Raw genomic sequence first — 26,551 nt, forward strand, 5'->3', positions numbered from 1 at the left:
AGGAGGAAGGCTACAGAGTCTCAGCCTGCCTTTCCCTCGCCTCCTCCCCACAGGCCCCCAGCCACCATGTCCACCCCCCTCCCCAGGCCCGCATGCTTACAGCAGCGAGAGGGACGGACGCAGCTCTGCTGCCCTCAGCTAGAAAAGCCATCTCTGAGAACAAGGTTATGAACACTGCTTCCAGAATCCTGCAGCCCTTCCAAGGAGCCCCCACCCTACAAAGACTGTAGAAATAAAGTACAGAGATGCAGCCTTCCTCCAACACACCTGGTGCTACAGCCCAATCAGTGATGTGGGGGGAAATTCAAGCTTTTCAGTAGAGGATCGTTTCACAAAACCTCTGCCACGTCCTACAGGAGCGCTGCTTACACCATGTAAATTGAGAGCTTAAGAACACATGCAGTGTGCCCCTGTACCCTGGGCTCCTAATGTGCAAAGCAAAGTGCTGCTTCATCAAGGCCCACCCACTTCTAGGGGCGCCTGGGTGGCTCAGTGGGTTAAGCAACCCAGACTCTTGATTTCAGCTCAGGGTCAAGGGATCGGGGCCCTTTGTCGGGCCATGCTCCCGCTCCGCAGAGAGTCTGCTCAGGATTCTCTCTCTCCCCCTGGCTCTCCCTCTGGCCCTCCCCACTCCCCTGCTTGAGCACAAGTGCGCCCCCTCTCTCTCAAAAAATAAATAAATCTTTAAAAAAAAAAAAAAAACCCTACCCATTTCCTCAGACGCTGAGGCTGCCTGAAACAGACTGGCTCTTACAGAGAGAGTTGAAAAACTAACCTCTAGAATCTCTCAATAGAATGTCTGCCACCCCCCAGACACCAAAGGAGTGATCTCTGAGTGCTGTAAGATCGAAGTCAGCCAGGTTAGTTTGAAGTTACATGAGGGTCTAAGCTAAGAGAAGGGCTTTCACAGGGTCAGCACAGTTGACATCTCTCCCCCACAAAGGAGCACTAACAATATTCCCTCCCCCCCTTCCTCCCCAGGATGCTGGGGAAAGATAGTTGTAAAAGGCTTTGAGCTTCCCCAGCAGACAGACAGCGGGGAGAGAGGACATTCTTCAGTGTCTTCGAGAGGCATGGGACTCTGACGAGAGGTGAGACGGACCCTACTGCACTTTCTAGTCTGCTTCAGGCAGGACTCTGACAGGATGAGATGTTCTTAGTCCCTCGAGGAGTATGGAACCAGAGGATGAGGCATACACCGTGACTAAATACAAGAAATTATTTTCTGTAAAGGCCCATAAATCTAAATATCTGTCAGTTCTCTTCCTCCCTCTTTATGCTGTTTGTGTGCAAAACAGGCCTGGCAAATGCATGTGCTAGTGTTTTCTGGGGCCCAGGGGCTGACAGGCAGCCTTTGGATGGGCTACTGTCTCATCCTCAGCCATGGCGGGAGAGGGAGAGGGCAGCGGGGAGGGAGGGTGGAAGAGAGCGAACACGAACAGGACTGAACTCAAGAGACAACAAGTGCTAGACAAACCTCAGTCATCCTCCCAGTTGTACATTACTACGACACTTTATGTCGAACTTTGGGGGACATGTTAACATACCATTTCATCATAGTTCTCTGTGTAGTCACCTTATTCATTGTCTTTGTATCCCAAGCACAGTCCTTGGGACTCTCGCTAAATACAGTATTTGTGACACAGCCACAAACACAGGAATGAACGTGCACTTAGACATTATCCACAATTTCTGAAGCAACGAACACTGTTCCCCACTCCCTACCAGGACAGTCACAAGTTTCGGGTGGCACCCTCTGCAGGCAACAGCTCTGCCCGCCAGCAATGCAGGACTGGGTGTGAACCCAGACCTTCCTGCCCCTCCTACTGGCTGTGTGTTCCTGTAAACCTTACTTGACCTCTCAGAGCCTCCATGTCCTCATCTGTAACATGGGGATCATCGTATCTACCTCGACAGGACTGACAGGAGATGAAGTAGATAAGTCTGAAAGACCAGCGCACAGTAGACGCTCCATAAAGGTGGGCAGGCCAGCGGTGAGCCAGCAGGAGGAGCACTGCATCTCGAGTCAGAGCTGTAGTCAAGTCCCAGCTATGCGCCTGCAGTCACGGGCTGCGTCAACGCCTCTGTTTCCTCAGCTGGAATGGAAGTGGTGCTCTGCCTACTTCCCAGAATCGCTGGGAGGGTCAAAGTAAGAATCAAGTATGAAAAGAAACAGAGAGAACACTCTGAAACCTGTAAAGGGCCAAGCAAACCAACTGCCACTTACAAGTCTCGAGGGCCGACTTGTAAGGGTATAAAGTGACCACCATCATCATTCTAGCAAATTCTCAGAATGATTCCACTCAACAACACTTCCCAAAGCTGCTTCTGTGTCAGTCTACTCCCAGGCAAGCAACGCCCACTGGTCACCTACTATGCCCCAGGCATGGCCGGCAGCTGAGGACGCCGATGGACCATGGACTTCGCCTTCTGGAAGCCTACAGTCTCAGGGGGATGACTTATCAATTATAAATAATTATGTGCAAAGTGCTAAAAGGCCGAAGTGCCAGTTGTGATGAAAGCATAAAATGGGGGCAGAGGTGGTAACCCTGAGCCCGGAGGAATCACAGGAAAGATGACATTAACCCAGGGCTACTGGAAGTGGCGTTCAGTGACTGTGATGGAGAGAAAGAAGAGGAAAAGGTCGGCCGCAGAAATTATATACCCCAGCTGGAGTACAAACGAGCTCAGCAGAGCTTACTAAAATTAAGAACACAGGTAATAAAAATTCTTCCCTTTTATTGGACCCAATAAAGAACTAGAGAAGCCTCTGTCTTCACACAATCAAAATAGAAAAGTGGCTTCCTTCCCCCCAAGCCCAAACATCAGAAGTAGAGGCAAAGCCTTTGTCTCCCTCCAGGTGCCCACAAGCCTTGTCCTACCTACCACCTCTCCAGACACCACACATGCTTTAAACGGCCCTGTTTTCATCCACCCTGCCCTTTCCTTCTAGTCATTCAAAATCCACTGTTTGGCCACATGCTTCCAGAGCATTCTAAAGTACAGTGAGTCCTGAACATATACGGCACAGTCAGCCCTCTCTATGTCATCCTTCTCTGGCTGTGACACCCTCCCTGAGAACATACCTGTGCAGTCTGCCATGTAGGGGGCCATAAAAACATCTCGGTGCTGATAAAAATGGAAGCCTGGCTAACAGATAAACTGGGCGAAGATTGTATCAGAAAGAGGAATGGAAAGGAGCCAGGGAATTCCCCTGTGGGTTTCTACAGCTCTACTGGCACCTAGAAGAATCAGCTTTGGGAGCCTAATAACAGAAGCTCCCCTCCCAGGCCTATTACCTCCCTCCCCCTCTCCTCACCCCACTGCCCCAGTCATGCTCATTGAAGTGTATTTAATACCATTCCCTACAAAATCTGGGTCCTCTTCCTATTTTGGTAAAAGGTGGTTTCATTGCCCTCTACCCCAGGAAGCTTCACCAGATGAAGTTAACACTCACGGTGTAAAACAGATTTAATATCTAACACTTCAGATCTGCCAATATAAATTACTAATGAGATTCATTGCTAGATATATGAGGCTTCTGCGGTGTAAAACAGAGATTACTCAAATTCTGATGAAAAAAGGACCCAGGACCACTCTCTCAGGGGTCTACAGTAGGTGTATCACCTCCAATGCCTTCTAGTTAACACTGACCACTACCTATGGGTAATTAAATCCAAGCTAAGAGCACAAAGCTCCAGAAAATCGGGATTTCAGAATAAACTCCAGGGGCTCCAATTGCATGAAGCCCAGAAACACCACTGTTTCGCCCCAGCAGGAGAGAGGTACTTCTGGTCGACATCCACCCAGTGTGGGCACCACAGCCAGGGAGAGAGCAGATGAAGGCCGCAGGAGGAAGACGGCATGGACAGACCTGCACCGACACTTTCCACGCAGTCTTGAAGGTAATCAGAAAAATCTTACCTGCACAAAATTATCACTTTAAACTGCAACACCCCATCCCCACGGCTCCAGGGAAAATAGTTAAATAAAAAGTCAGTGCAGCTTTAAAAAGTCAGTCAGTATTCTCTCTTTAGCTTGGCACAAATCTTTGATGAGATTGGCAGCAATATGATGGTCTTTCCTGGATTTTCACCAAAAGCCCTCCAGTTTGGGGAACTTCTATCACTTATTCCCCTCCCCAACAGTCTCCACCTCTCCTCATCCGCTTCAAAGGAACACACACACACACACACACACACACACACACACACACACACACAAAGCCAGAATCACTGGCCAACAGATTATAAAGGGGCAGCAGACAAGCCCAAGTAAATATATGGTAAAACTCCTACGCCATCCCTAAACTATGCTTAAACATGACTTCTGAGAACATTGACGTCATTGGCTAATGATGCAAGATAAACGAGGAGAACTAAAATGCCTAGGGAAACTCATTTAAAAGTTCATTCCTATAATGGCTGTTTGGTTGAAGTCTAGGATGGAAGGTAGACTGTAAATCAGGCTCTCATTCACAGAATGCTCACAAAACACACACAGAACGATGTGCAGTGTTGGCCTGTGCTTGCTTAGCTCATGAAAGTTGTATTCCCTTACCGAGTTCGGCACCACGTCCTTATCAGACACACAGAATAAAAAACGTGATCCCTGAGTATTCCTGTATCTGCTTCCCCTGCAAGATAAGCTCCTTGAGGGCACAGAACCTACCTTTCGATTTCTGCACGTTCCACGTCCAACATAACCTTAGACACATAATAATAGCTTCCACAAAGTGGCGAACCTATTGGCAAAGTAATAGTTAATGTAAAACTACCCCAAAAGGGGGAAAAAGGCCATTGGTGCAGGCTACAGCCTTCAACACGGGGAAGAGCCACTGGCGAGCTCACGTTGCTGCTCGTAGAATCTACCCCAAACGTTAGTGCTGATAGACTCAACCGTGACTTTACCGAGTAACTCACTGCTCGGTTAAAAGAGCGTGAGCTTAGGGGCGCCTGGGTGGCACAGCGGTTAAGCGTCAGGGCGTGATCCCGGCGTTATGGGATCGAGCCCCACATCAGGCTCTTCTGCTATGAGCCTGCTTCTTCCTCTTCAACTCCCCCTGCTTGTGTTCCCTCTCTCACTGGCTGTCTCTATCTCTGTTGAATAAATAAATAAAATATTAAAAAAAAAAAAAAAAAGAGCGTGAGCTTAAAGGTAAAAGAAGTGCACAGCGTAGCAAGCACAGTGTCCGAGGGGAGGTTAGTCCCAGAGGTCAGATTTGTGCTCTGTGGCCATTTGATACTTCACTCATGAAATTGCTACGCTGGCACGTTAATTTGGGGCAACACTGTGCTGCGGACCCGTCATCTGCTGTAGAATCACACGCAGCGAAACGTGTCCTTCAATCTGGAGCCCTATCAACAATGAAACCCTTAAGAATCTCCCTACCACTTTATCAGAATGAAGAAACATACACCCTTAAAGGGCAAATATGCGGGAGTTCATCTCGCAGTTTTCTGCTTGGCCTCCTCTCAATCACCCGAAGCAGGTGGCGCGGGGCGGGGGCGGGGGCGGGGGGGGGGGTGGGGAGTGCCGGTGGCGGCGCACAGGTGTTCAAACTCTAGCTCCACCACTAACCGGGAGCAAGTATCTTGACCCTCTCTGGACCTAAGCTGCCTCCTAAAGAGAGGAGAAGACAAACTATATCAAAAGTATTCTGACGACTGACTGAGTTCTTCCAGCGAGCACTCAACCAGACATCTAGTTAACCCGTGCTGAGTATCTGCTATTATTTGGCATTAGCCCACCCCCACGCTACCCCATTCATCACTGCTCTGCCCCTCTGGACACTGCTCAGACTCATGCTGGGGGATCATCTGTCCTCTTCACTGCACGCGGGATTTCCACCACCATCAAATGATTGTTGGAGGCTCTGTCCATCTGCTCTCCATCAACAAACACTGCAAGTTTTAGTCTAAGGATGAGAGAAGGATACCGACAACATATTAGACATCTCGTGGAAGCTCCTATCTTTTACTTGAGGTCTATTACCCACACAGTCTGGGGAAATTAAGTATTAAGGGAAGACTCCTACAAAAGACCTGAAAACACCTTGCTCGTGCTTGCCGGAAAAGGGACCGCAAGTGACAGAAGACTTTAGAGAGAGACGGTGCTCTGTAAACGTGCTCACTGGGAAAGGGTTTAAGAGAAGAGATCATCTATGCGTGAGTATCTTAGGACTGGCTACCCTAAAAATAGTGGAAAGAGGAAAATGATTTGTGAGGAAATATACAAGAAAAAGGAACTGAGAAAGAATGAGTACACAGCCTAGTGTTGTGACAGGGACAGAAATAAGCCCTTAGCAGGCCTAAGGTCATTCTCCCAAAGCAGAAACCAAAAAACTACCGTGTAAAGTAGCATACTCGGTAAGCAATTCGAAACCAGCCTCACTCGCTCAACTGGAGTGCAGGACGGTCATGGGGATTTAAAACACAAAATCCTTCGTCCTGAATGACCTCTAAGGCTCCCTTGGCTTTAGGAAGCTAGCAATGGGGATCTGGTGAAAACAGAAGGTTACACAGACAAGTCATGGGAGGAACTTCTAGAAGTTTCTCTCTCTCTCTCTCTCTCTCTCTCTCTCACACACACACACACACACACACACACACACACTAATCACCCCAGTGAGATCAGCAGGGTCAGTCCTTCATCAGAGCAGACCTGCAGTGGCCACTCCACCTATCTCAGTCACAGGCAAAGCTGTTGATCACAGACCCAAGCGCAGCCCCCCCCCAAGCTGAACCCACAGCTGTATGACTGCTCCACAGCTGGCTGAAAAGAGCAGGTTTGGTCACAGAGCAAGCATCCAGCACTCTCCACCAGCTCCTTTTTTTGGCAAGTAAGCTACAAACATTAGCACTTCATTCAACAAATCACCAAAGGGGAGGGGAGGTAGATTACATTGGTCACTAACATCTCTGCTTGCACCATGCTATACCTGTCACACGACAGCTTACTTTCATGGAAACACTTGGCACACAATGGATCCTTTGGTCTGTTTCAGTTTGCATCACAACATGTGGCTGGGAAATGCCAGGCACCATCTCACTCGACTGCTGACCCACTTCCCATGGGCTCAGTGGAGTCAGCTCTCTCATACTTATTTCCTCTTCTTCTTACACATCCAGCGTCGCAAAGCAGCCACCCTAGCAGGGGATGTGAATGACATCAGAATTCTCAGAGCTGGGGAACTTTCAGAGATCTCTCACTTCATCAACGTCTGGAACCAAGGCTATACCTCTTCCGTCCCAAGCCTACGAGCAAGCCGTGTCCCTCAAATGGCAAGCTTCATGGTGTTTCAAAGGAACACTGACATCACTTCAGGATGATGAGAGGAGAGTGCTAGAAGTAGAAAGTCACCATCCAAAAGAGTCACCATTACAAAATACCTCTGCAGCATAAAGGCGACAGGATTCAGCGGTTAGAAAACTTACACTTAGGAACTCTCAGATGGAATATTGCTCCGCCATAAAAAAAGAATGGGATCTTGCCATTTGCAACAACATGGATGAACCTAGAGGGTACTATGCTAAGTGAAATAAGTCAGAGAAAGGCAAATATTGTAGGATTTCACTGACATGTGGAATTTAAAAAATAAAACAAACACACACTCTTACATAACAGAGAACGATGGTTGCCAGAGGGGGGTGGGGAGGAGTGAAATCAATGAAGGGGATTCAGAGATAAGAATTTCTAGTTATAAAACAAGTAAGTCACAAAGATGAATAGGGCAGCATAAGGAATACAGTTCAAATGTTATAGTGTTGTATGGTGATGACACTTATCGTGCTGAGTACTGAGTACTGTATAGAACTGTCAAATCGATAAGCTGTACACCTGAAACTAGTATAACATTGTACGTCAATTTACTTCATTAATTAACAAAAAAGAATTTTAAAAAATCTATCAGGATCCTAAACTCAGGAGAAAGCCAAGGGGTCAGGCTGTTCTTCCACACGGAAAAAGGAAACCTGGAACACACCTACCTGTTCTAATTGATCCAGCTCTGTTTCCTGAAGCCAACTATAATTCCACCCACTTCAGCCTAACGAAGCTATAGGTCAGACTCTTTTTAAATGTCTTCACACTCATACATATTTTCTAATCAATTTTTTTACTTTCACTATGTGTCACACGCTTCAGTTAAGCAATGAATATTACTCAAAATACTGTTTGATTACAAAAAGAGACCAAGTGTTACTCTTAGATAATATTACTTTTAGAGGCACATCAGATTTAGGTTCTGTGTTTGAGGTAAAAGTCTAAAGAAATTTGTCTCTCTGCCCTACATTGTCTAGTCCTTGTTTTATCATAGCTTCAGAATGAATGAAAAACTCACCAATAAAATTTAAGACCCTCTTTTCCTTATAGGGTAGTCTTTTCATAGTTTTATAAGAGAAATCAACCAGTCTTTACATGTAAGTCTTCTCTATCCAGTCTAGGTTCTTATTTTTCAGTGTTGTGGTCACTATTTCTCAAAGGGCCATTCTTTCGGAAGATCTCTCACTTGGGTTATAATCATTTGAGATTAATTAAAAAAAAAAAAAGCTTTTTTTACTTATTTACTTGACACAGAGAGAGAGAGAGAGAGAGCACAAGCAGGGGGAGAGGCAGAGAGTGAAGCAGGTTCCCCGCTGAGCAAGGAGCCTGACGTGGGGCCTGATCCCAGGACCCTGGGATCATGACCTGAGCCCAAGGCAGACGCTCAACGAACTGAGCCACCCAGGCACCTCGAGATTAATTTCTTCATTGGAGTAATGTGAGCCTTTCTCCAGGCAGTGCACTAACCCCCAAGCCATTCTTTTGACTTATCGATCCAAATAACTAGACCAGTATGGCAACTGCTCCACTGTGAACACCAACGGGGCAGTAACCACAAAGTGCAGTCAGCAGTGGACTGTTCCAGGCCATGCTGTAGGCCCCGGGAACAAAGTAAAGGCAAGAAGTCTGTGCAAGAGGAACAACGGATTCATTTGAAACAGTATCTGCTGATCCACGGAGAAGCCATTGCCTTCGACCACCTGTCTTGACGGTGATGCTAGACAGTTCGCGGACCTTCACAGCAGCTTCTCCACGGCACGGTCTAAGGTTAGCTGGTCGAGAAACTCTCCGTGACCCTTCTGGATGCTAGTCTTCAACAGATCATTTAAGACCTCTAATTATCAGTTCTTATGTGGTAATCAGTGAACCTGGTTTTAAGACTCCACGCTGTACCAGAACACACTGGAAAATCTGCGTTGAGAGATGGAAAGATCTGCTGCATTTTCAACGAGGGCTCAGCCACCTCCGCCCTGTGGTGGAGCCCTCCAGCCACAACAATGACAGTGGCGAAGGGCAGAGTTCCTGTGGAAACACTTACGGTGCGATTCTTCTGGTGGAAATGGGCCTCTGTAAAAACAAAGGCTTCACACCAACAGTGTGCAGTGATGAAGCCCCATGGAATGGTGGGTCTGGGGCAGCTAATTCACAGCCGAAGCCAAGAACAGACATTCACTTCACATATATGAAGACAAAATTCTCCCACGAATGAAAGCTAAAACCTGCGGCTATGACACAGTCTGGCATTTTCGGATCTTCAAGCAGGAGCTCCCTGACTAACTCATAATCAAGGGCATCTCTCCAAGGCTCTTCTGCAGTTAGGAAAGGACAAACCACAATAATCTACATTTATATGAGTTAGGTTGATCATATTATATGCTAATAAATGAGTTAGCTCCACCTTCACTAACCTTCTGCTTGAATTTAATTACTGGGTTAGCCTTTAAAAGGGCACTCCCTTCACCTGCAAATGAGCTTGGCACTCATGCTCAGAGCAGAGTTGGACATCTAGTTGACACTCTGCCCCTCCCATGAGATCTACTACAGAGCCACCTAAGCCACCAAGCTTAGGAGCTCACAGGGTCACCCCCACACAAGCCTCAACTGTCACACTGACTTTTACCATGTTCAGGGGAAAGAGAAGAATCTCTTCTCACCTCTCACCTCAAGGCATCCAATTCAACCATTTATTCACCACCTCCCAGGAGCCATGCACTGAGAATATATGAGAACAGACCAAGACAATCCCCCTGTCCTCATGGAATATGTTCCTCCGGGGTATGGACCAGGTACAATTTGCTTTTAAAAGGCACTTAAGTATTGTCATCCCCACTTAAAATGACCCACACAGATAAAAATTCCATGAGAAAAATACAAATCTCCAAGGGGGAAACAGGGAAAGGTATTTGTACCACCTCAAACCTAGTTAATACTGACTTACCCTGAAGACTGAACTCAAATATCACCTCCTCCAGGAAATCCTTCCTGAATCCCCAGATTTGCAATCCCCTAACATTCATTTCTATTACTGCACATATCTCTGCTCCTGAACTCAACTACTCTCCGATAAAACAGTGGGCTTGTGCTGTCTTCCCCACCACAAGGTGAGCAACTTGAACTTTGCAAATCCAGCACCTGGCCACAGCAGGTGCTCAGCGAATGCTGTCAGCGGACACATGGAAGTGTGTAGGTACGTGCATACGCAGGCTCAGGCCTGTTTGTGGGTGTGTTTGTACTTACGAAGAGAGTGACATATTTTTTCTATATAACCTCCTTCATCCCTCCTATCTTTTCTAGTGTTATATAACAAGTCCTCTGTGCAAATTACAAAGGAATACCTGCCCTCCTCCCCAACATGTGCTGAAAATGAAGTGAATTAGATAAGAGCAGACACAAGAAAACCTAACTTGCTCCTTTGTACCCAGATCATGAACTGGAGACAAGGAGAGGTGGGAGATGGAATGGGGGAGGTAGGCGAGGCCAGACTCCTGGGAATCTTCCCAAGAAGCCTGAACTTTATGGGCGATGGGAAGCCTTTAAAAGATTTCTAGCAGGAGAGAGGTTAGGCTTGAGCTTCAGACAGCTCATCCAAGCAGCTCTGCGGAAGATGGATTTGAGGGAATAAGATTTGACTCATGGGGACCAGTTCCAAAGCTACTGCAAACATCCATCCATAGGACAAGGGCCTAAATAGGTGTGGTCCTGGTGGAAAAGAAGAAATTGATTCAAGAAGTATTAGCAAGCTAATTCAGCAGGACTTGGCAATGGACTGAAATGGGGAAACAGGTGAAAAAGAGAAAATTCAACAATGACAGCTAGGTGACTGAACAATGGTGAGACTAGTTCTAAGAAAATGAGCAGAGGAGCAGGTTAAGGGGAAAGATGGAGTATTTAGCTGTGGACAGTGTTGACCCAGATATCCTACTGGATGTCCAAGTAGATCTTCCCAGCAAGCATTTAGATGTGAGACTTTGGACCTGCTCTGGCACTCTCTAAGCCCCAGTGCCTCAGGAGGGAATGGTACCCGTTCATGCCTCACGGGCTGTCATGAGGATTGAAGGAGACAGAGTATAAAGCCCTTTGCCCCGAACTGCCCCAGGCCTAGAAGCAGAATCAGGTTCAGAGACAAAGACGGGAGACAAAGCGTTGGAAGGCCTTGGCATATGCACAATATGGTTAAGACTGTGAAAGCAGAGATCATTTGGAGGAAGGCAACAATAGAAGGACAAAGCCCCAGGAAGCACCAGTATTTAAAAGTCTCAAGGAGAAAGTAGCAGCCAACAAGACAAATGAGAAGTGACATGATGACATGGTCATTCCTGGGTTTTGCCGGAGTGCTATCCATGCAAACTGAGAAGAGAAGGGGAGACACTGAGCCCCACCTCGAAAGAGAAGCAGGCCAGGCCAGGAGAGGGCTGTGTGGCTCGTTCTGTCAGAGCTGGGGAGGCTGAGGGTTTAGAGGGATCGGGGTTTGTTTCTAAAGGGAAGGTGTCAGGAGAAAGGGAGAGGATGAAGGTGTGGGAGAGGGAACACCTGACCCAGGGAGGACACAGAGAAGACCCAACAAGGCAGGTGGAGGGCGAGACCTGACCAGCAAGCTCATCTCACCCAAGCCCGCCTGCAGCAGGAAAGCAGGGCCACACGGGGACATGCCACAGGTGGGAGCGGAACTTCCCGCCGTGAGCTTCAGTTTTCTTGGGACATGGGTGCACTTGCCTACAGAGAATGATCTGGGTGCTAGGAAACCAGTTCTCCCTGATTAGGACTGACTCTAACCTGAGCTCTTCCAAATAATGGCCCAAGGAGAAGACAAGTAAGGAAGAAAGGGTCCGGCTAAGAGTTAAGCGGAGGAGCTTCCGGAGAGTGGTGACAGCTCATTATTTGTTCTGCCAATTCTCAGTCGGTTTCTTCCTTTTCATGTGAGCTTCGCTGAAGCAGAACTGTCACTAAGTAATTTGATTTCAAAATTTTAATGGAAAGAATATTAATGGAAAGACTCGTTTCGTATCTTGACAGGAACAATTTCGGAATCATTATTTTTCCTGTTTTAAAACAAAATCCTACATACACAAGTTCGATAGGACCAAGCTACAGCAGAAGGAGTCGGCAATGAGCCATGAGAAATCCAGTTCAGAGAGAACGGCACATCAGAGTCACGATGAAGCCACTTCAGGAATCTCTTATTTATTTTGCCAGAATAGGATATTTTAGGAAAAAGAAGCTTAACAGGCAACTATCATGTCAAGGTCACAACTAAACCAGGATCTAGTTTATGCCCCTTGCCGGTGTCCAGTTCTTACCAAGGGCAGGCTGTCATTAATGTCTCCCTGACTTATGTGGACCAGAACATGGTCGAAGGCTGTCAGTTTTTCCTACTTTGAAAACTATCTCGTATGGCCTAAACAAAAGTTAGCATTTTATTTGGGGAACCTGGGATTCAGCTAGTCCTTTCACATACCTCTTACACTTCTTTAAATAACGAAGAGAATAAAAATCTTGCTGGCACATTCACTCTCTCTCAACTACTCCCGGGGCTGCTCTTAAACTTTCCCCCACACACAAAGTGTTAATGTCTTTATCTGAAATACGAATGTTTTAAACACAAAATCTTTTAGCAAAACTGGATGATAATGTTTGACTCCCAAGTTGGACTCAAGACATGAAAACCACGAGGAATTTCTTCATTCTACAAATGTTTCTTGAATCCCTACTGCATGTAAGACATTTGGCCAGGCGCTGTGGGGGGGAGGCTGAGGGGCCCCCAGAGAGGCGCTCACACACACAGTGGTACCGCTCGCTGGCTGCAAGTAGCAGGTCTGGGGGAAGTGAGGGCAGACACCCACGAACACATTCTCATTCACCCCCAGACACTTGCAACAGCAGTGCCCCAGCAAATCAATACGACCACAACCCAAGTACAGGACGTGCCTGACAAGACAGGCGAGGGGCCCAGCAGGGAGACTCAAAAACAATACATTGTCTGCACAGCCCACGAGCTAAGGCTTCCCAGTACCCAAAACCAAGACCGTGCTAAACATCAGTGCAAACACTGTCGGGCTTCCCAGGGAGCAAATGCGACTTCTGTTCTGAAAAATTAAATATGTACATGCCAGAAACCTCAAACTTAAAATCAGCCGTGAAAGATCCAGGACCCCGAACGAGTAGCCAGTCAACAGCTAGAACAGGACAAAAATCACCTTCGAAATGAGTAAGTTGGGGAGGGGGGCGAACTTTGTATTTTTCTGCAAACCAAATCAAAATGGTTGGTGCCCTTGATTTCATCCATAAATCCCCAAACTCAAATGACACACTTCTAAATTGTAGTTTTCCTCCTTGAAAGCATGAAAGAACAATTTACATCCATTGACTAGCATTATATGTTCAAACTTAAATCAAGGAAACATCTTTTCATGCCAAATCAAAGAGGCTATTTACCATCATCTCCCTTAACTGCAGTAATAAAAGTGCTCACTTCAGCTTTTGAAAGGGCTCCTTTACTCCTTTGCAACTAAATATTACAACTTCCCTCTGATTTGTTATTCACACTGACTCAGAATCTTCTATCTGTCCAATATCAGATTCCTTGCAAGATCTTTCAGGGTGGACATAGGTACAAAATTTACCTGAGATCCCTAGGATTCCTGGTAAAGAAACAATCTCCTCTTCCACCAGTAACCATCTTATTGATTTACACTCCAGAATCTTAAATAAAAAGCATAAACAGTAAGAAGGCTGGACTCAGGGGCACCCGGGTGGCTCAGTCGGCGAAGCATCTGCCTTCGGTTCAGGTCATGATCTCAGGGTCCTGGGATCCCAAGCTCCCTGCTCAGCAGGGAGTCTGCTTTTCCCTCTCCCTCTGCCCCTCCTCCAGCTTGTGCTCATGCTCTCTGTCAAATAAATGAAATCTTAAAAAAGAAAACAAAAAAAAAAAGGCAGCTGGCCTCAAAAATCCCTTTTAAAATTCTCAAAACTCAAAATTCTAAACTCAAAATTCTCTAAAATCAAAAACTCTAAAATTCTATGTAAATCACTGTCTTATTGTTTTCAGAGTTAATTTCCAAAAAAGCTGGGCCCGTGACTTCATATTTAAGCATTGGCGGGAGGGGTGGTGGCGGCGGTTACGGGACATGGGTGATAATCTTCTGCGGTGCTATGTGTCACGCGCTGTGCTCGATGGTTGACCTAAGGCCTCACCATGTTCTCACATAAGCCTGGGAGGCAGCTACTGCGTTATGGTGAGAAAGCTGGGGCTCGGAGAGCTTCAGTGGCCCCTGCTAATGAGAGGCAGAGCTAATAGCTGAACCCCAACCTGGCTGAAACCCAACCATCACACTATGATGCATTGATAATTATGGTCGTTGTCCAATAAATATTCCTCAAAGCCTGTACTTTGTACTATTACTCTGTAATTGTAGATTCTGCATCCTAATTTATGTGGCTTAGGCAGATGCTAATGTGTCTTTTTACATTAAACACAGACCAACTGGATATTGAAGGGAAGGTCAGAAACATTCTAGAGGTCAAGGAGATGCCAAAATAGACATTATTCAAAATTATCCACGGTTAATTCACAAAATTATAGTCAATAAAGTAAACAGGCTTTCAGTGGTTAAGAACCAACTGTATCTAGTCATTCATAATTTTTGAGGTTTTATTTCCTTTAGGATTGCTGGCACCATATTTCTTAATTCTCACCCATAAGTTTATAGTTTTGTAAAAATAAAATAAAAACACTTAGAGGCCTTATCAATTATATCACCACAGTAGAATTATCCTATCCTTCTAAGAACTGAAACTTTCCATTAATATGTAGGAGTCTACAGAAAATATATCATTCAATAATTCAAAAATGAGGAAGTAATTTCAGAATCTTTGTTTTCTTTCTCCTTTAGAAAATACGGTGCTACAGAGAGTAAGCAGCTGCTTCTGTGTCACCTGAGGGGCACCAAGACTATCGCCACCCCCATTGTCTCAAATGCAACAACCGTCTGAATGTCTTTCCTTGGCCAATATGTCTATTTTCAGAAGGACCTTGTTAAAATATGAATATCCTCAGGAGATTAAAAGTAACCACAGTTACAAAAAAAAAAAAAAAGAAAAGAAAAGGAACCAAAGCTACCATTTCTTGAGAGGCTACTTTGTGTTGGGCACTTCTAATGTATTACATCTGATCTTCACACCAAGCCTAGAAGACAGCTAACACTAGCATCATTTTCCAGAGGAGAGAACTGTCAGAGATGGAGGACTTGCTCGCGGTAGCAGAGCTGGAGTAATGCACTCAACTTGGAAACACCTAGTCTACCCTCTTTCCATTACCTCCTTTTTGTTCCTCCATATGGCAAGCTTGTTCCTACCTTTGGACCTTTGTCTTAGCTGGTCCCTCCGCCCCAGATGCTCTAATGTTCACGTGGCTGGGTGCTTATCACTTGGGTCTCAGCCAAAATGTCCCCTCTCTGTGAGTCCTTCTCTGTCCATGCTAGGTGCAGCAGTCATTTCATCACACTCCACCACGTCACCTTATTTCTGTTCTCCAGGGAGCATCTAACCACCATTTGTTGTTTTCATAATCACCTGTTTGCCTGTTTATTATCTCCCTCTCCACGCTAGGGTGCGAGCTCTGTGAGAGCCAAGATTCCGGGTGCTGTGTTCTCTGTCCTATCTGGAACACCTAGAATGCAGCTGGGCACACAGCAGGCGCTCAGTAAAGATCTATGAATGATTAAATGGCTTTTCTGCTGCCTCCACCACATACTGGGGTGGCGTCGGGGAAGATTTTTGGATTCAAGTCCACAGAGCTAGATTCTAACTTCACTTCTAACCAGCGAGGGGGCTGCGCTCTGGACCACCTCCACTCAGCTCAATTTCTACCATCAGGTCATTTCCCATGGTGAGGTGGCGTGAGCTGAAACTGAAGAGAAGATTGGAAAATCTTGCTGGATCAGGGCGACCCAGACCATACGAGACCAGGAGTCACGAGACAAGAGGAGTAGACAAGTATCACTGATTTCATGGTCTTGTCTTGGACTAACACAATGGTTCACCATAATGCCCAGCACCGCTCAAAAAGAGGGTAAATGTTTTAAGTATACAGCTAAAGCTTATCTCTTTTTAAAGGCAAAAGGTTGATATTAACAAAAGATACAAGCCAAAGTCAAAGTGTCCTAGTTTTTTAGGTGGTTTTTTTTTTTTTTTTAACTTTTCATCTACTTCAAACCTCAAAGAAACCCCTTCAAAAATAGAGGCTTTTGAAAATACCTAAATAACACAACCAAATAAATCTTAAAATGGGTCATCATCTAGCATATTTCACCAGGAGCCAGAAGTGAGAATACATTTTTTTAAGCATGTATTTTTCTCTAAAATTTATAGCTCTTCTTTTCAACTAGTTAATTGTCTGCTATAATTAGTTGAAGTGAAAATGCCCTCAGATACAGGGGAAAATATTAGAACCACACCCTGGGAATTAGAAAGTAATGAAAGCCTTATTTTTTTTTTACCTTTCAATTGGGGTTTCTTAACCTGAAGCTCTCTGTCCACCATTAGGCTTTGGGGACCACTCATCTGGTGACATTGATCCCAGAACATTGTCAACATGCACATAAATGCATTTTTCTAGAACCAGGGTCCATAGCTTTCATCATCACTAAAATGATCCAGGGCTCAAAGAGGACTGGATTTCAGAAGTTTCAGAAGCACTGCTTTGCTGAGTATATGTTCTCAACTCTTCCGTACTATAGATAGAACAACAGTAAAATAAAATAAAGCATTTAAGAGGTCCGCAGCTCACAAGTTAGTAATTGTTTTCTTTGTGGGGAATTATGCTAATATATCTGTGACCTTTATGTACTCTTCCAAAAATAATTTCAGAGCTTAGAACAAATCTGAGCATCAGCGGAAGTCTCCAGAAGATATTTTGGAAGGGAGCAAAACTTTCATTGTCCAATGGAACCATCTCTAGAACCACTTAACTCTGATGCTGGAAGGGACCACAGGAAAAGGCCCTATGACACCACAGACAAGAATACCAAAGCGTCCCGTGAAGACAGAGGCACAGCATCACATCTAAGTGCTATGGGAAAGACCTGGAAAGAGTGCTCTGCAAGTACAAGGGATAAATATGACTTACAAATGACAATGCAGCTTTGGGGTTCTGGTTTAAGCCCTTAAAGAACAGGGGCTAGGTCTAGAACATGCTCACACTGGCCCCCTCTAATTTATTTTATTAATATAATTATGAGGGGCTCATATTGGCTATGGTTCTACCCTCTGGCCAATTTCTTAATTTTTTTTTTAATACCACAAGCACAAACTAAACCTTTTAAGCATTCCTCTCCCTGCAAGGTGCAAGGGTAAAGCTTATGCACATCTGAAGGAACTCTCCAGAAGGCAGCACTTAATAAAAGCACTGCTGATGAATCCTCTATTAAGTGGTCTTTCTACTAAAAAGTCCTAAGTGCTTTGAAAATCACTGCTGTATATACCGAGATACACCAAAATAATAATCTTGATAAATCTCTCAGGATAGTATCATGATTCTCAACAAAAATTTCCCCTCATAAAGTTCTTTGACATAGCCCTTCAACACTACAATAGCCAATACCCTTGGGCTCATTCCTCCATCTAATTAAAATGTCTGTTCTGCAAGTGATTTATAGTATTTGTCATCACCTAAGGTGAATATATAGACTGGTGGCTACAGACATGTTGTGACTACAAAGCATTAATTACCATGCTGGTGAGAATGGCTTCTAGCAACAGCTCAAACAGTGGGATTCTCAGTCTCTCTCTGCCAACAAGTAACAGGGACATAACTTACAACCGTCCCATAGGACAAGGAGCCCATTACTGTAAATCAAGAAATATAACTGTGTGGTTTGACATGAGGACCCACTGTTAATTCCTTAAGGCTGATTCTAAACCAAGGAAATAACACCAACATCACTACCAATGCTAAAAACCATTTAGACATGAGCTAAGTCCTCTTCAAGCCTGAGCAATTTAGATTGGGACCAGTTCTCAGGAGTTACTAACTTTGACAAGACATAATTCATCTTGACCGCTTAAAACCAAACCAATCACTCCAAAAGAAAAGAAATGATGTAACCACCTAACACATGGAGACAGAGGCTGTACCGATGGGAAGGGTCTTTGGAGATATTCTAGTGTAACCCCCTCATGATCTAAACCTGGGAACTGAGATCCTGACACACACAGCCTTGCCTAAGGTCACAGATGATAGATGGCAAAGCCGCACCTTAAACCTAGCTCTCCTGACTCCCATCATAGCACGGCACTTATATGTTGCTGGAAATTGTATAATGAAATACAAGAGGTTTGGGGTTTTTTTTTTTTTAATTGGGAAGTTAAGATAATACTGATTTGGGGGCACCTGGGTGGCACAGCGGTTAAGCATCTGCCTTCGGCTCAGGGCGTGATCCCGGCGTTATTGGGATCAAGCCCCACATCAGGCTCCTTCTTCCTCTCCCACTCCCCCTGCTTGTGTTCCCTCTCTCGCTGGCTGTCTCTATCTCTGTCAAATAAATAAATAAAATCTAAAAAAAAAAAAAAAAGACAATACTGATTTGCAGTCAAAGTTAACTCCTCATAGGGGTGCCTAGCTGGCGCAGTCAGAAGAGCGTGCGACTCTTGATCTCGGGGTTCAAGAGCGCTCCCACATTGGGTGTGAGTTCAACCCCCACATTGGGTGTAGAGATTACTTAAATAAATAAATATTTTTAAAAAGTTAACTCCTCATATATTGACTAATAAACCAGCTTCCTCTAAAATTTTAGGATACAAATATATATGTGTGTAAATAAATATCTAAGTATACATCTAATTTAATGTATTTATGAATAAATTATTAGATATCTAAATAAATCTAAGTAAATATACCTACATCTTCATGTTAAGAGTGTGAGTGGGTGTGTCACACATCACGTGAGCCAAGGCAACAGCAGTGCTTCGGCTGTAGCCTTTGTTCCCACATCTGAAAACAAGGCCTGAGCTACAGGTGTCAAAAACTCAGAAACCTCCAGAACCAAGCGGGTAATGAGTGAAGAGGGCCAGTGTGTTACTGGGACCACTGGGGTCTGGTTAACTGGAGCACCACAGAACTAAGTATCTTCAGATTCGACATGAAAAACGTCTCGGCCAAATGAATTCATCTGCAGGCTGTCCATGGGCCTAAGACCCATCAGGCTTTTTGTGATTGTCCTGAACTAGATATCTTCCTGCTTCAACATCTGTGGTTCTTTTCTGATCTTTACAAAGCATAAGGCATTTACTGGTTCAAATAGGGTGCTGGTCTGTTCTGCCTTTGGGAGTCCAGTGTCCTTTCAGGTCAGGTCATCTGTTCATAGGCATCACTACTTAGTCACTTTCCAAAGATGGAAACATTTCTAATGGGTCAGGAGCATTTACCTTTCAAAAGGGCACCTGTGATGTCTCCCTGGGAAAGCATTATCAGGACAAAAGTTCCTTTTCTTCTTTTGAGGAATGATATGTCACAGTCATTCAATTGAAGCAAGCCTGCGGCTATCTATGCTGGGGCTTTAAAAATCAGCTGTCTTCCCTCCAGAAAAATGTTTCTGATCTCCTCAAACCAGGTACTCACAGCATCTTAGTACTTACTTCTTTTCTGTAATTTCCGGGTTGCTGGTTTTCTCCTCCCATCTCTCTCCCCCTTGGAACTCCAGGGCCTATGAAGGAAGAGGCCATTGTCTGTCTTGTCTGTTTGCCTATCCAGGGTAGAGCACAGTGCCCGGTACATAGGATATGTTCAATGGTGCATGAATGCTCACCCAGGGCTTGGCATTTCATACGGATACATGTAAGAGTCTGCTAGAGTAGCTACCCCAGGAGCAGAAGAGATAAATCGTAGTTAATCACCCATACTATTACACCCTGAACTCCCTCTAATCAGTATCCTATACTTTCATGAGAGCCCTTCCCATACGTCCAGTCTTTGAGGATGGAGGGAAGGGTGGGCAATGGAGATCTCGAGATGCTGAGGGAACACTAAGGAGGAGGACCCAGACTTGGGATGTCAGGAAAAGTTTTCTGGGTAAGTGATGTCTACAGTGAGACCTGAGGCACAGGTGGCCCTTGAGGATGAAAGATGTGACTGGAGCAGAGTGTGGGCTGGGGAGAAGTGAACAATAATGCTCAGGACGAAACCAGGGGCCGATCATGGAGTACATTCTATACCATCTTAAAGATGTGTGCTTTATCCAAGAGTAAGCAGGAACCACTGAAGGTATTAAGGAATGACTATCAGCTTGACAACTGAGAAAACTCATTCTGGATACAGCAATGTTAACAGTGGAAAACAGTGGTCAAGGCACTGAGTTTCCACGAAGGCCTCACTTTTATCATATTCTAATAAGACAGAGATAAGCAGTTAACAAAAAAGAAGAACCTGATCTAGTCAGGGTCCAGTCCTTCTATTTCAAAAAATAGAAAAGAGACTGCAGACGGTTGAGTGTCTGACTCTTGATTTCAGCTCACATTGTAATCTCAGGGTAGTGAGATGGAGCCCGGTTGCAGGGCTCCACACTCAGCAGGGATACTGCTTGAGATTCTCTCTCTCTCTCTCCTCCTGCCCCTCCCCCCAGCCCTGTGCCTTCTCTCTTTCTCTCTCTCTAAAACAAATAAATCTAAAAAAAGAGAGAGAGAGATTGCAGAAGATCCAAGGCACCTCTCTTATTCCAAGTAGATGCTACCCATCTCATGGGAATGCACTGCACTTTTATTACCATAGCTAATCTTCATTCTGAACACCTGCTAGATGCCAAAAGAGTTACAGAAGACGAAATGATTCACACTCTGCCCACCAACCTCATTAACTCTCCAAGGTTGAATGCTTACTTCTTGCCTCAGCCCCAAATTTAATATGTTAGGCTCACAAATTACAACCTATTAACAGGCTTGAAAATCAGTCTTTTAAACTGAAGCAAAAGCAAGGAATTTTTCATCCACAGAGTTTTCAATCCATTATCATACTCGAAGGGCATAAAAATCCAGCCCAATCTTTCAAGTACATATTGATACATCATTAATTGATTTTAAAAAAGGGACACCGTAATTATAATTAGTGACTCCCCCAATGACTTTTATGTCTTTCGGAAAGATGAATAAAATGTCTAAAGATGTTCCCAAAGTGTTTACACTTTACTTGCTCCAAAATCACATTTAAGAAATTCATTCTTTTGACAAATATTTAGTGCTTACTATATAAGGGACACTGCTCCAGGTGCTGGGTTTAGAACAATGAATAAGAGAGGAGGAATCTCTGCTCTCATGGTGTTTATACTTGAAAGGAGAAAGGTATAATAAGTAAATTAACAAGATGATCTCAGAGAATGATGAGGGCAATGAAGGATGACAAGATAATAACATGGTCAGAAAATGCTCTCTGTAGGGGGATCTTTTGAGCCAGAATCTGCCTGATGAGAAGCAGCCAGCCCCACTGCAGCAAAATTCTTACAATGAAACTGAAGACACAAAAATCCAATACAATTCCTATACACTGAAACAAAACTCCCTAGAGATGCGAAAATATGTCCTTACCCTCAACACTGTGAGTTCCTCAGTGTTGGACACTGCTGGCCATTTGGCTCAGAAAGAAATAATTGTTAGAATAAATAATTGCACTGCAAAGTACAGAAGACAATGAACCGCTAGATAATGAATCTGGAAGAACTTAAATGCTATCGATTCATGCACCTGGATCCAAGAATCAGGAAAAAAGGTAATCGACAAGTGTTCACTGGTAACCTGGCCGTTTCACCTGACAGGACTACCAAAAAGGTACCTCACAGAGAAGTTCAGAGAAAGCAGCCTTCCAGTGCTGCAGGGAACATAATGTCTTCAGGAGGGGTGAACAAGGAAAACAGCCTGAGATCCCGCCAAGCAGGTCCTTCCTTCCTGAGGGGATGCCAAGGTCTTTCCATGACGCAGCCTCCAGCTCCTCCTGCCTCCCCCCATTTCCCCATGTTCTGCATTAAGTATTAGATGCTGGTCCCCATTTGGACAGTCAGCAAATAAAGTACATGAAAGAAGGAAAGTTTTAATGTAGACAAACTTTCAGTTTTCAGAAATCTAAGAAATTGTGCAAAATCAACCAGTTCTAGAAGAAACAGAAAAAGAAATTGACAGTGACAATTTAGAAAATGAGACTATGTCCCCCAAATCAGAAACTATAATGAATTTTTTATGCTCTTACTCTGATAAATATTTTCTACACTGAAGCGGCACTGTAGTTTTCAAGAGTCAGCCTTGGCTCAAACCTAATTCACTTACTTAACATCTTCTTGGGTAAAATCCTCATTGTTTTTTCCTCTACAGCTTTATTGATGTATAACTGTCATAAGATACCATGCACATACTTAAATGTGAACTATTTGATGAGCTTGGACGTAAGAATATAACTGTGAAACCATCACCACAATCAAAATAATAAATATATTCATCTCCCTCAAAAGTTTCCTTGTGCTGCGTTTGTAATCCATCCACCTCCATCCCCCATTCCCAAGCAACCACTGATCTGCTTCCTTTCACTACAAACTGGTTTTCATTTTCCAGAATTCTGCATAAATGGAACCACATGGTATGCACTGCTTTTTGTCTGGCATCTTTCATGCAATATAAATTATGTTGAGATTCATCCATATTGTTGCACGTATGAATGCTTCATCACTTGTTATTACTGGGAGTATTCCATTGTATGGGTACACAATTCATTAATCACTCATCTGTTCAACACACACATGAAAAGATGCTCACCATCACTAATCATCAGGGAAATGCAAATCAAAACCACAATGAGGTATCCCCTCACACCAGTCAGAATGCCTACTATGAAAAAGACAAGAAACAACAAGTGTTGTTGGAGGAGTGGGGGAAAGGGAACCCTCATACACTGGTGATGGGAATGTAAATTGGTGCAGCCACTGTGGAAAACAGTATGCGGTTTCTTTGAAGAATTAAAAATAGAAATACCATACAATCCAGGAATTCCACCACTGAGTATCCCCCAAAAATGAAAATGCAAAAAGATACAGGCACTTCTATGTTCACTGCAGCATTATTTACAATAGCCAAGATATGGAAGCAACCTAAGGGTCCATTGATAAGTAAAGAAGATGTGGTGTATACACACACACACACACACACACACACACACACACACACAGTGGAATATCTTGTCATTCACACCAACATGGATGGACCTAGAGGATATTATGCTAAGTGAAATAAGTCAGACAGAGAAAGACAAATACCATATGATTTCACTTATATATGCAATCTAAAAACAAAACAACAAACAAAATCAGACTCATAAATATTGAGAACAAACCACTGGTTGCCAGGAGGAAGGGGGCTGTGGGGATGGGCAAAACAGGTGAAAAGAATTTAGGGGTAGACGGCGTTGTGGGATCGAGCCCCACATCAGGCTCCTCCGCTATGAGCCTGCTTCTTCCTCTCCCACTCCCCCTGCTTGTGTTCCCTCTCTCACTGGCTGTCTCTGTCAAATAAATAAAATCTTAAAAAAAAAAAAAAAAAAAAGAATTTAGGGGTAGAAACTTTCAGTTATAAAATAAGTCATGGGGATGAAAAGTACAGCATGGGGAATATAATAATATTGTAATAACATCGTTTGGTGACAGATGGTAACTACAGTTATTGTGATGAGCATTACATAATGTACAGAATTGTCAAATCACTATGCTGTACATCTGAAATTGATATAACATTGTATGTCAACTATACTTCAATAAAAAAAAATTTTTAATTCAACTGTTGCCTGACATTTGAGTAGTTTCCAGTTCTATTACAAATAAAGCAGCTATTGAACATTCATGTATAAGTCTTTGTACAAATGGTTTCATTTCTCTTGGTAAATACTTACAAGTAGCTAGGTCATATGGTAGGTATATGTTTAATACTTTAAGAAACTACCAAACTGTTTTCCAAGGTGACTATACCATTTTATATTCCTCACAGTGGTGTATGAGAGTTCCAGTTGCTCCATTTCCTCACTAACACTTGGTATGGTTGATCTTTTTAATTTAGCCTTTCCATGAATTTTGGTTTTAATTTGCATTTCCTTGATGACTAATGATATTGCGCATCTTTTAATGTGCTATTTTCCATGAAGGTGCCTATAGAAATCTTGTCCCATTTTTAAATTGGGTATTTTTCTCATTGAGTTTTAAGAATTCTTTTATATGTTCATGTTACAAGTCCGTTGTCTGATTTAATGTTGAAAATATTTCCTCCCCTTCTATGGCTCGTTTTTTCACTTTCTTAAGTCTTTTGAAAAGCAATAATTCTATATTTTTATAAAGTTTGGTTTTTTTAATAGTTGGTGCTTTTTGTGTCCTATCTAAAAAATATTTGCTGAATCCAATGTCACTACCATTTTCTTCTGTATTCTTATAGAAGTTTTACAGTTAAGGTCTATGATCCATTTTGGGTTAATTTTTGTGTATGTTATGAGGTAAGGGTCAATGCTCACTATTCTGAATTTTGCTACTCAATTGTTCAAGTACTACTTCTGAAAAGATTATTTCCCCATCAAGTTACCTTGGCATCTCTGTCAAAAAACAAAACAAAACAAAACAAAACAATCATACATGTATGGATCTATTTCTAGATTCTCTTCCATTCCACTGATCTACAGGACTCCCTTCACTGCAATATCACATTATCTTGATTATGGTAGCATTACAGTAAGTCTTAAAATCACAGAGTATAAGTCCTCCAACTTGTTCTTTTTCAAAATTATTCTTAGATGTGTCTAGGTCTTTTGCATGTCCATACACGTTTTAGAATTGGTTTATCAATTTCTACAACAAAGCCTCCTGAGATTTTGACTAGGATTGCAATAAATCTATTGAACAATTTGGGAAGAATTGGGATCTTAACAATATTGAATCTTCCCGTTCATGAACACAGTACCCTCTCCATTAACTTAGTTCTTCATTTCAGCAGTATTTTGTCATTCTCAGTGAACAAGTTTTGCATGTCTTTTATCAAATTTACCCAATTTCAGGTATTTTTAATGCTCTTATAAATGGTATTTTTTCTATTTCAGTCCACTAATAGTATATAGAAATACAATTGACTTTTGTATATTGGTTTAGATCCTGTGACCTAGCTAAACTCACTTGTTAGATCTAGCAGCCCTTTTGTAGATGTCTCAGAATTTTCTACAATCATACAGAAGTAAAATACATAGCCAATCTGTGATGCTTATGCAGAACGGCTTAATAACACCTCTTAAAAGAGGTTTTTAAGAATTATTTGAAAGATTCATTCACCATAGTGAGACATCAGTGAATGGAGCTTATTTACTCAGTAATGCTGTCCGCAAATAAAGACAGTTTTACTTCTTCCTTTATAATCTTTACGTATTTTTATTTTTTAATTGCCTAACACACTGAATGGGACCTCCAACACACTGTTGAACAGAAGTAACAAGAAAAGACATCCTTGCCACTTCTGATCTTAGGGGAATATCATTCATTCCTTCAGCATTAAGATGTTCCGTACAGGTTTTTCACAGATGTCCTTCATCAGGTTGAATAAGTTCCATTCTATTACTAATTTGTTGAGAGTTTTTTTGATCATAAATGGATATTTAATTTTGTCGAATACGTTTTCTGTATTTATTAATATGATTATACCAATCTCCTCTCTTATTCTGTTGATATGAAGAACGCACTGATTGATTTTTAAATGTTTAATCAATCTTGCAGTCCTTGTTATAAACCCAATTTGGTGATAATATATTACCCATTTGCTATATTGTTGGATTTGATTTGCTAAAATTTAAGAATTTTTATGTCTATGTTCACAAGGGGGATTGATCTGCAGTTTTATTTTCTTGTAATGTTTTCATCAGGTTTTGGTATGGGTTCATGGAATGAGTTGAGATGTGTTTCCTTCTCTATTTTCTGAAATAGGCTGTATAGAGTTGGCACTCTTTCTTTCTTTCTTTTTTTAAGATTTTATTTATTTGACACACACAGAGAGAGAGACAGGCAGCGAGAGAGGGAACACAAGCAGGGGGAGTGGGAGAGGAAGAAGCAGGCTCTCAGTGGAGGAGCCCAATGTGGGGGCTCGATCCCAGGGTCCTGAAATCAGGCCCTGAGCTGAAGGCAGATGCTTAACGACTGAGCCACCCAGGAGCCCTGCACTATTTCTTTCTTAAATATATAACAGA

General features: G+C 43.3%; 1 protein-coding gene across 4 annotated transcripts in view; it reads right to left on the bottom strand.

Moving 5' to 3' along the window:
• The window catches only part of PRKCH (protein kinase C eta), a 221,880-nt gene that overhangs the window by 190,298 nt on the left and 5,031 nt on the right, over positions 1-26,551 (bottom strand). For 2 of the 4 annotated variants that reach the window (XM_048219935.2, XM_048219934.2), the window contains exon 1: positions 19,954-23,837. The exons of the other annotated variants lie outside the window; for them this stretch is intronic. In XM_048219935.2, coding sequence (XP_048075892.1) covers positions 19,954-20,142 — 189 coding nt within the window. In that variant the 5' untranslated portion in view covers positions 20,143-23,837. Of the gene's footprint in view, positions 1-19,953; positions 23,838-26,551 lie in introns of those variants that run through there. 4 annotated transcript variants of the gene reach the window in all.

Source organism: Ursus arctos, unplaced genomic scaffold, assembly GCF_023065955.2.
Source record: "Ursus arctos isolate Adak ecotype North America unplaced genomic scaffold, UrsArc2.0 scaffold_25, whole genome shotgun sequence".
NCBI classification, from domain to species: Eukaryota; Metazoa; Chordata; class Mammalia; order Carnivora; family Ursidae; genus Ursus; species Ursus arctos.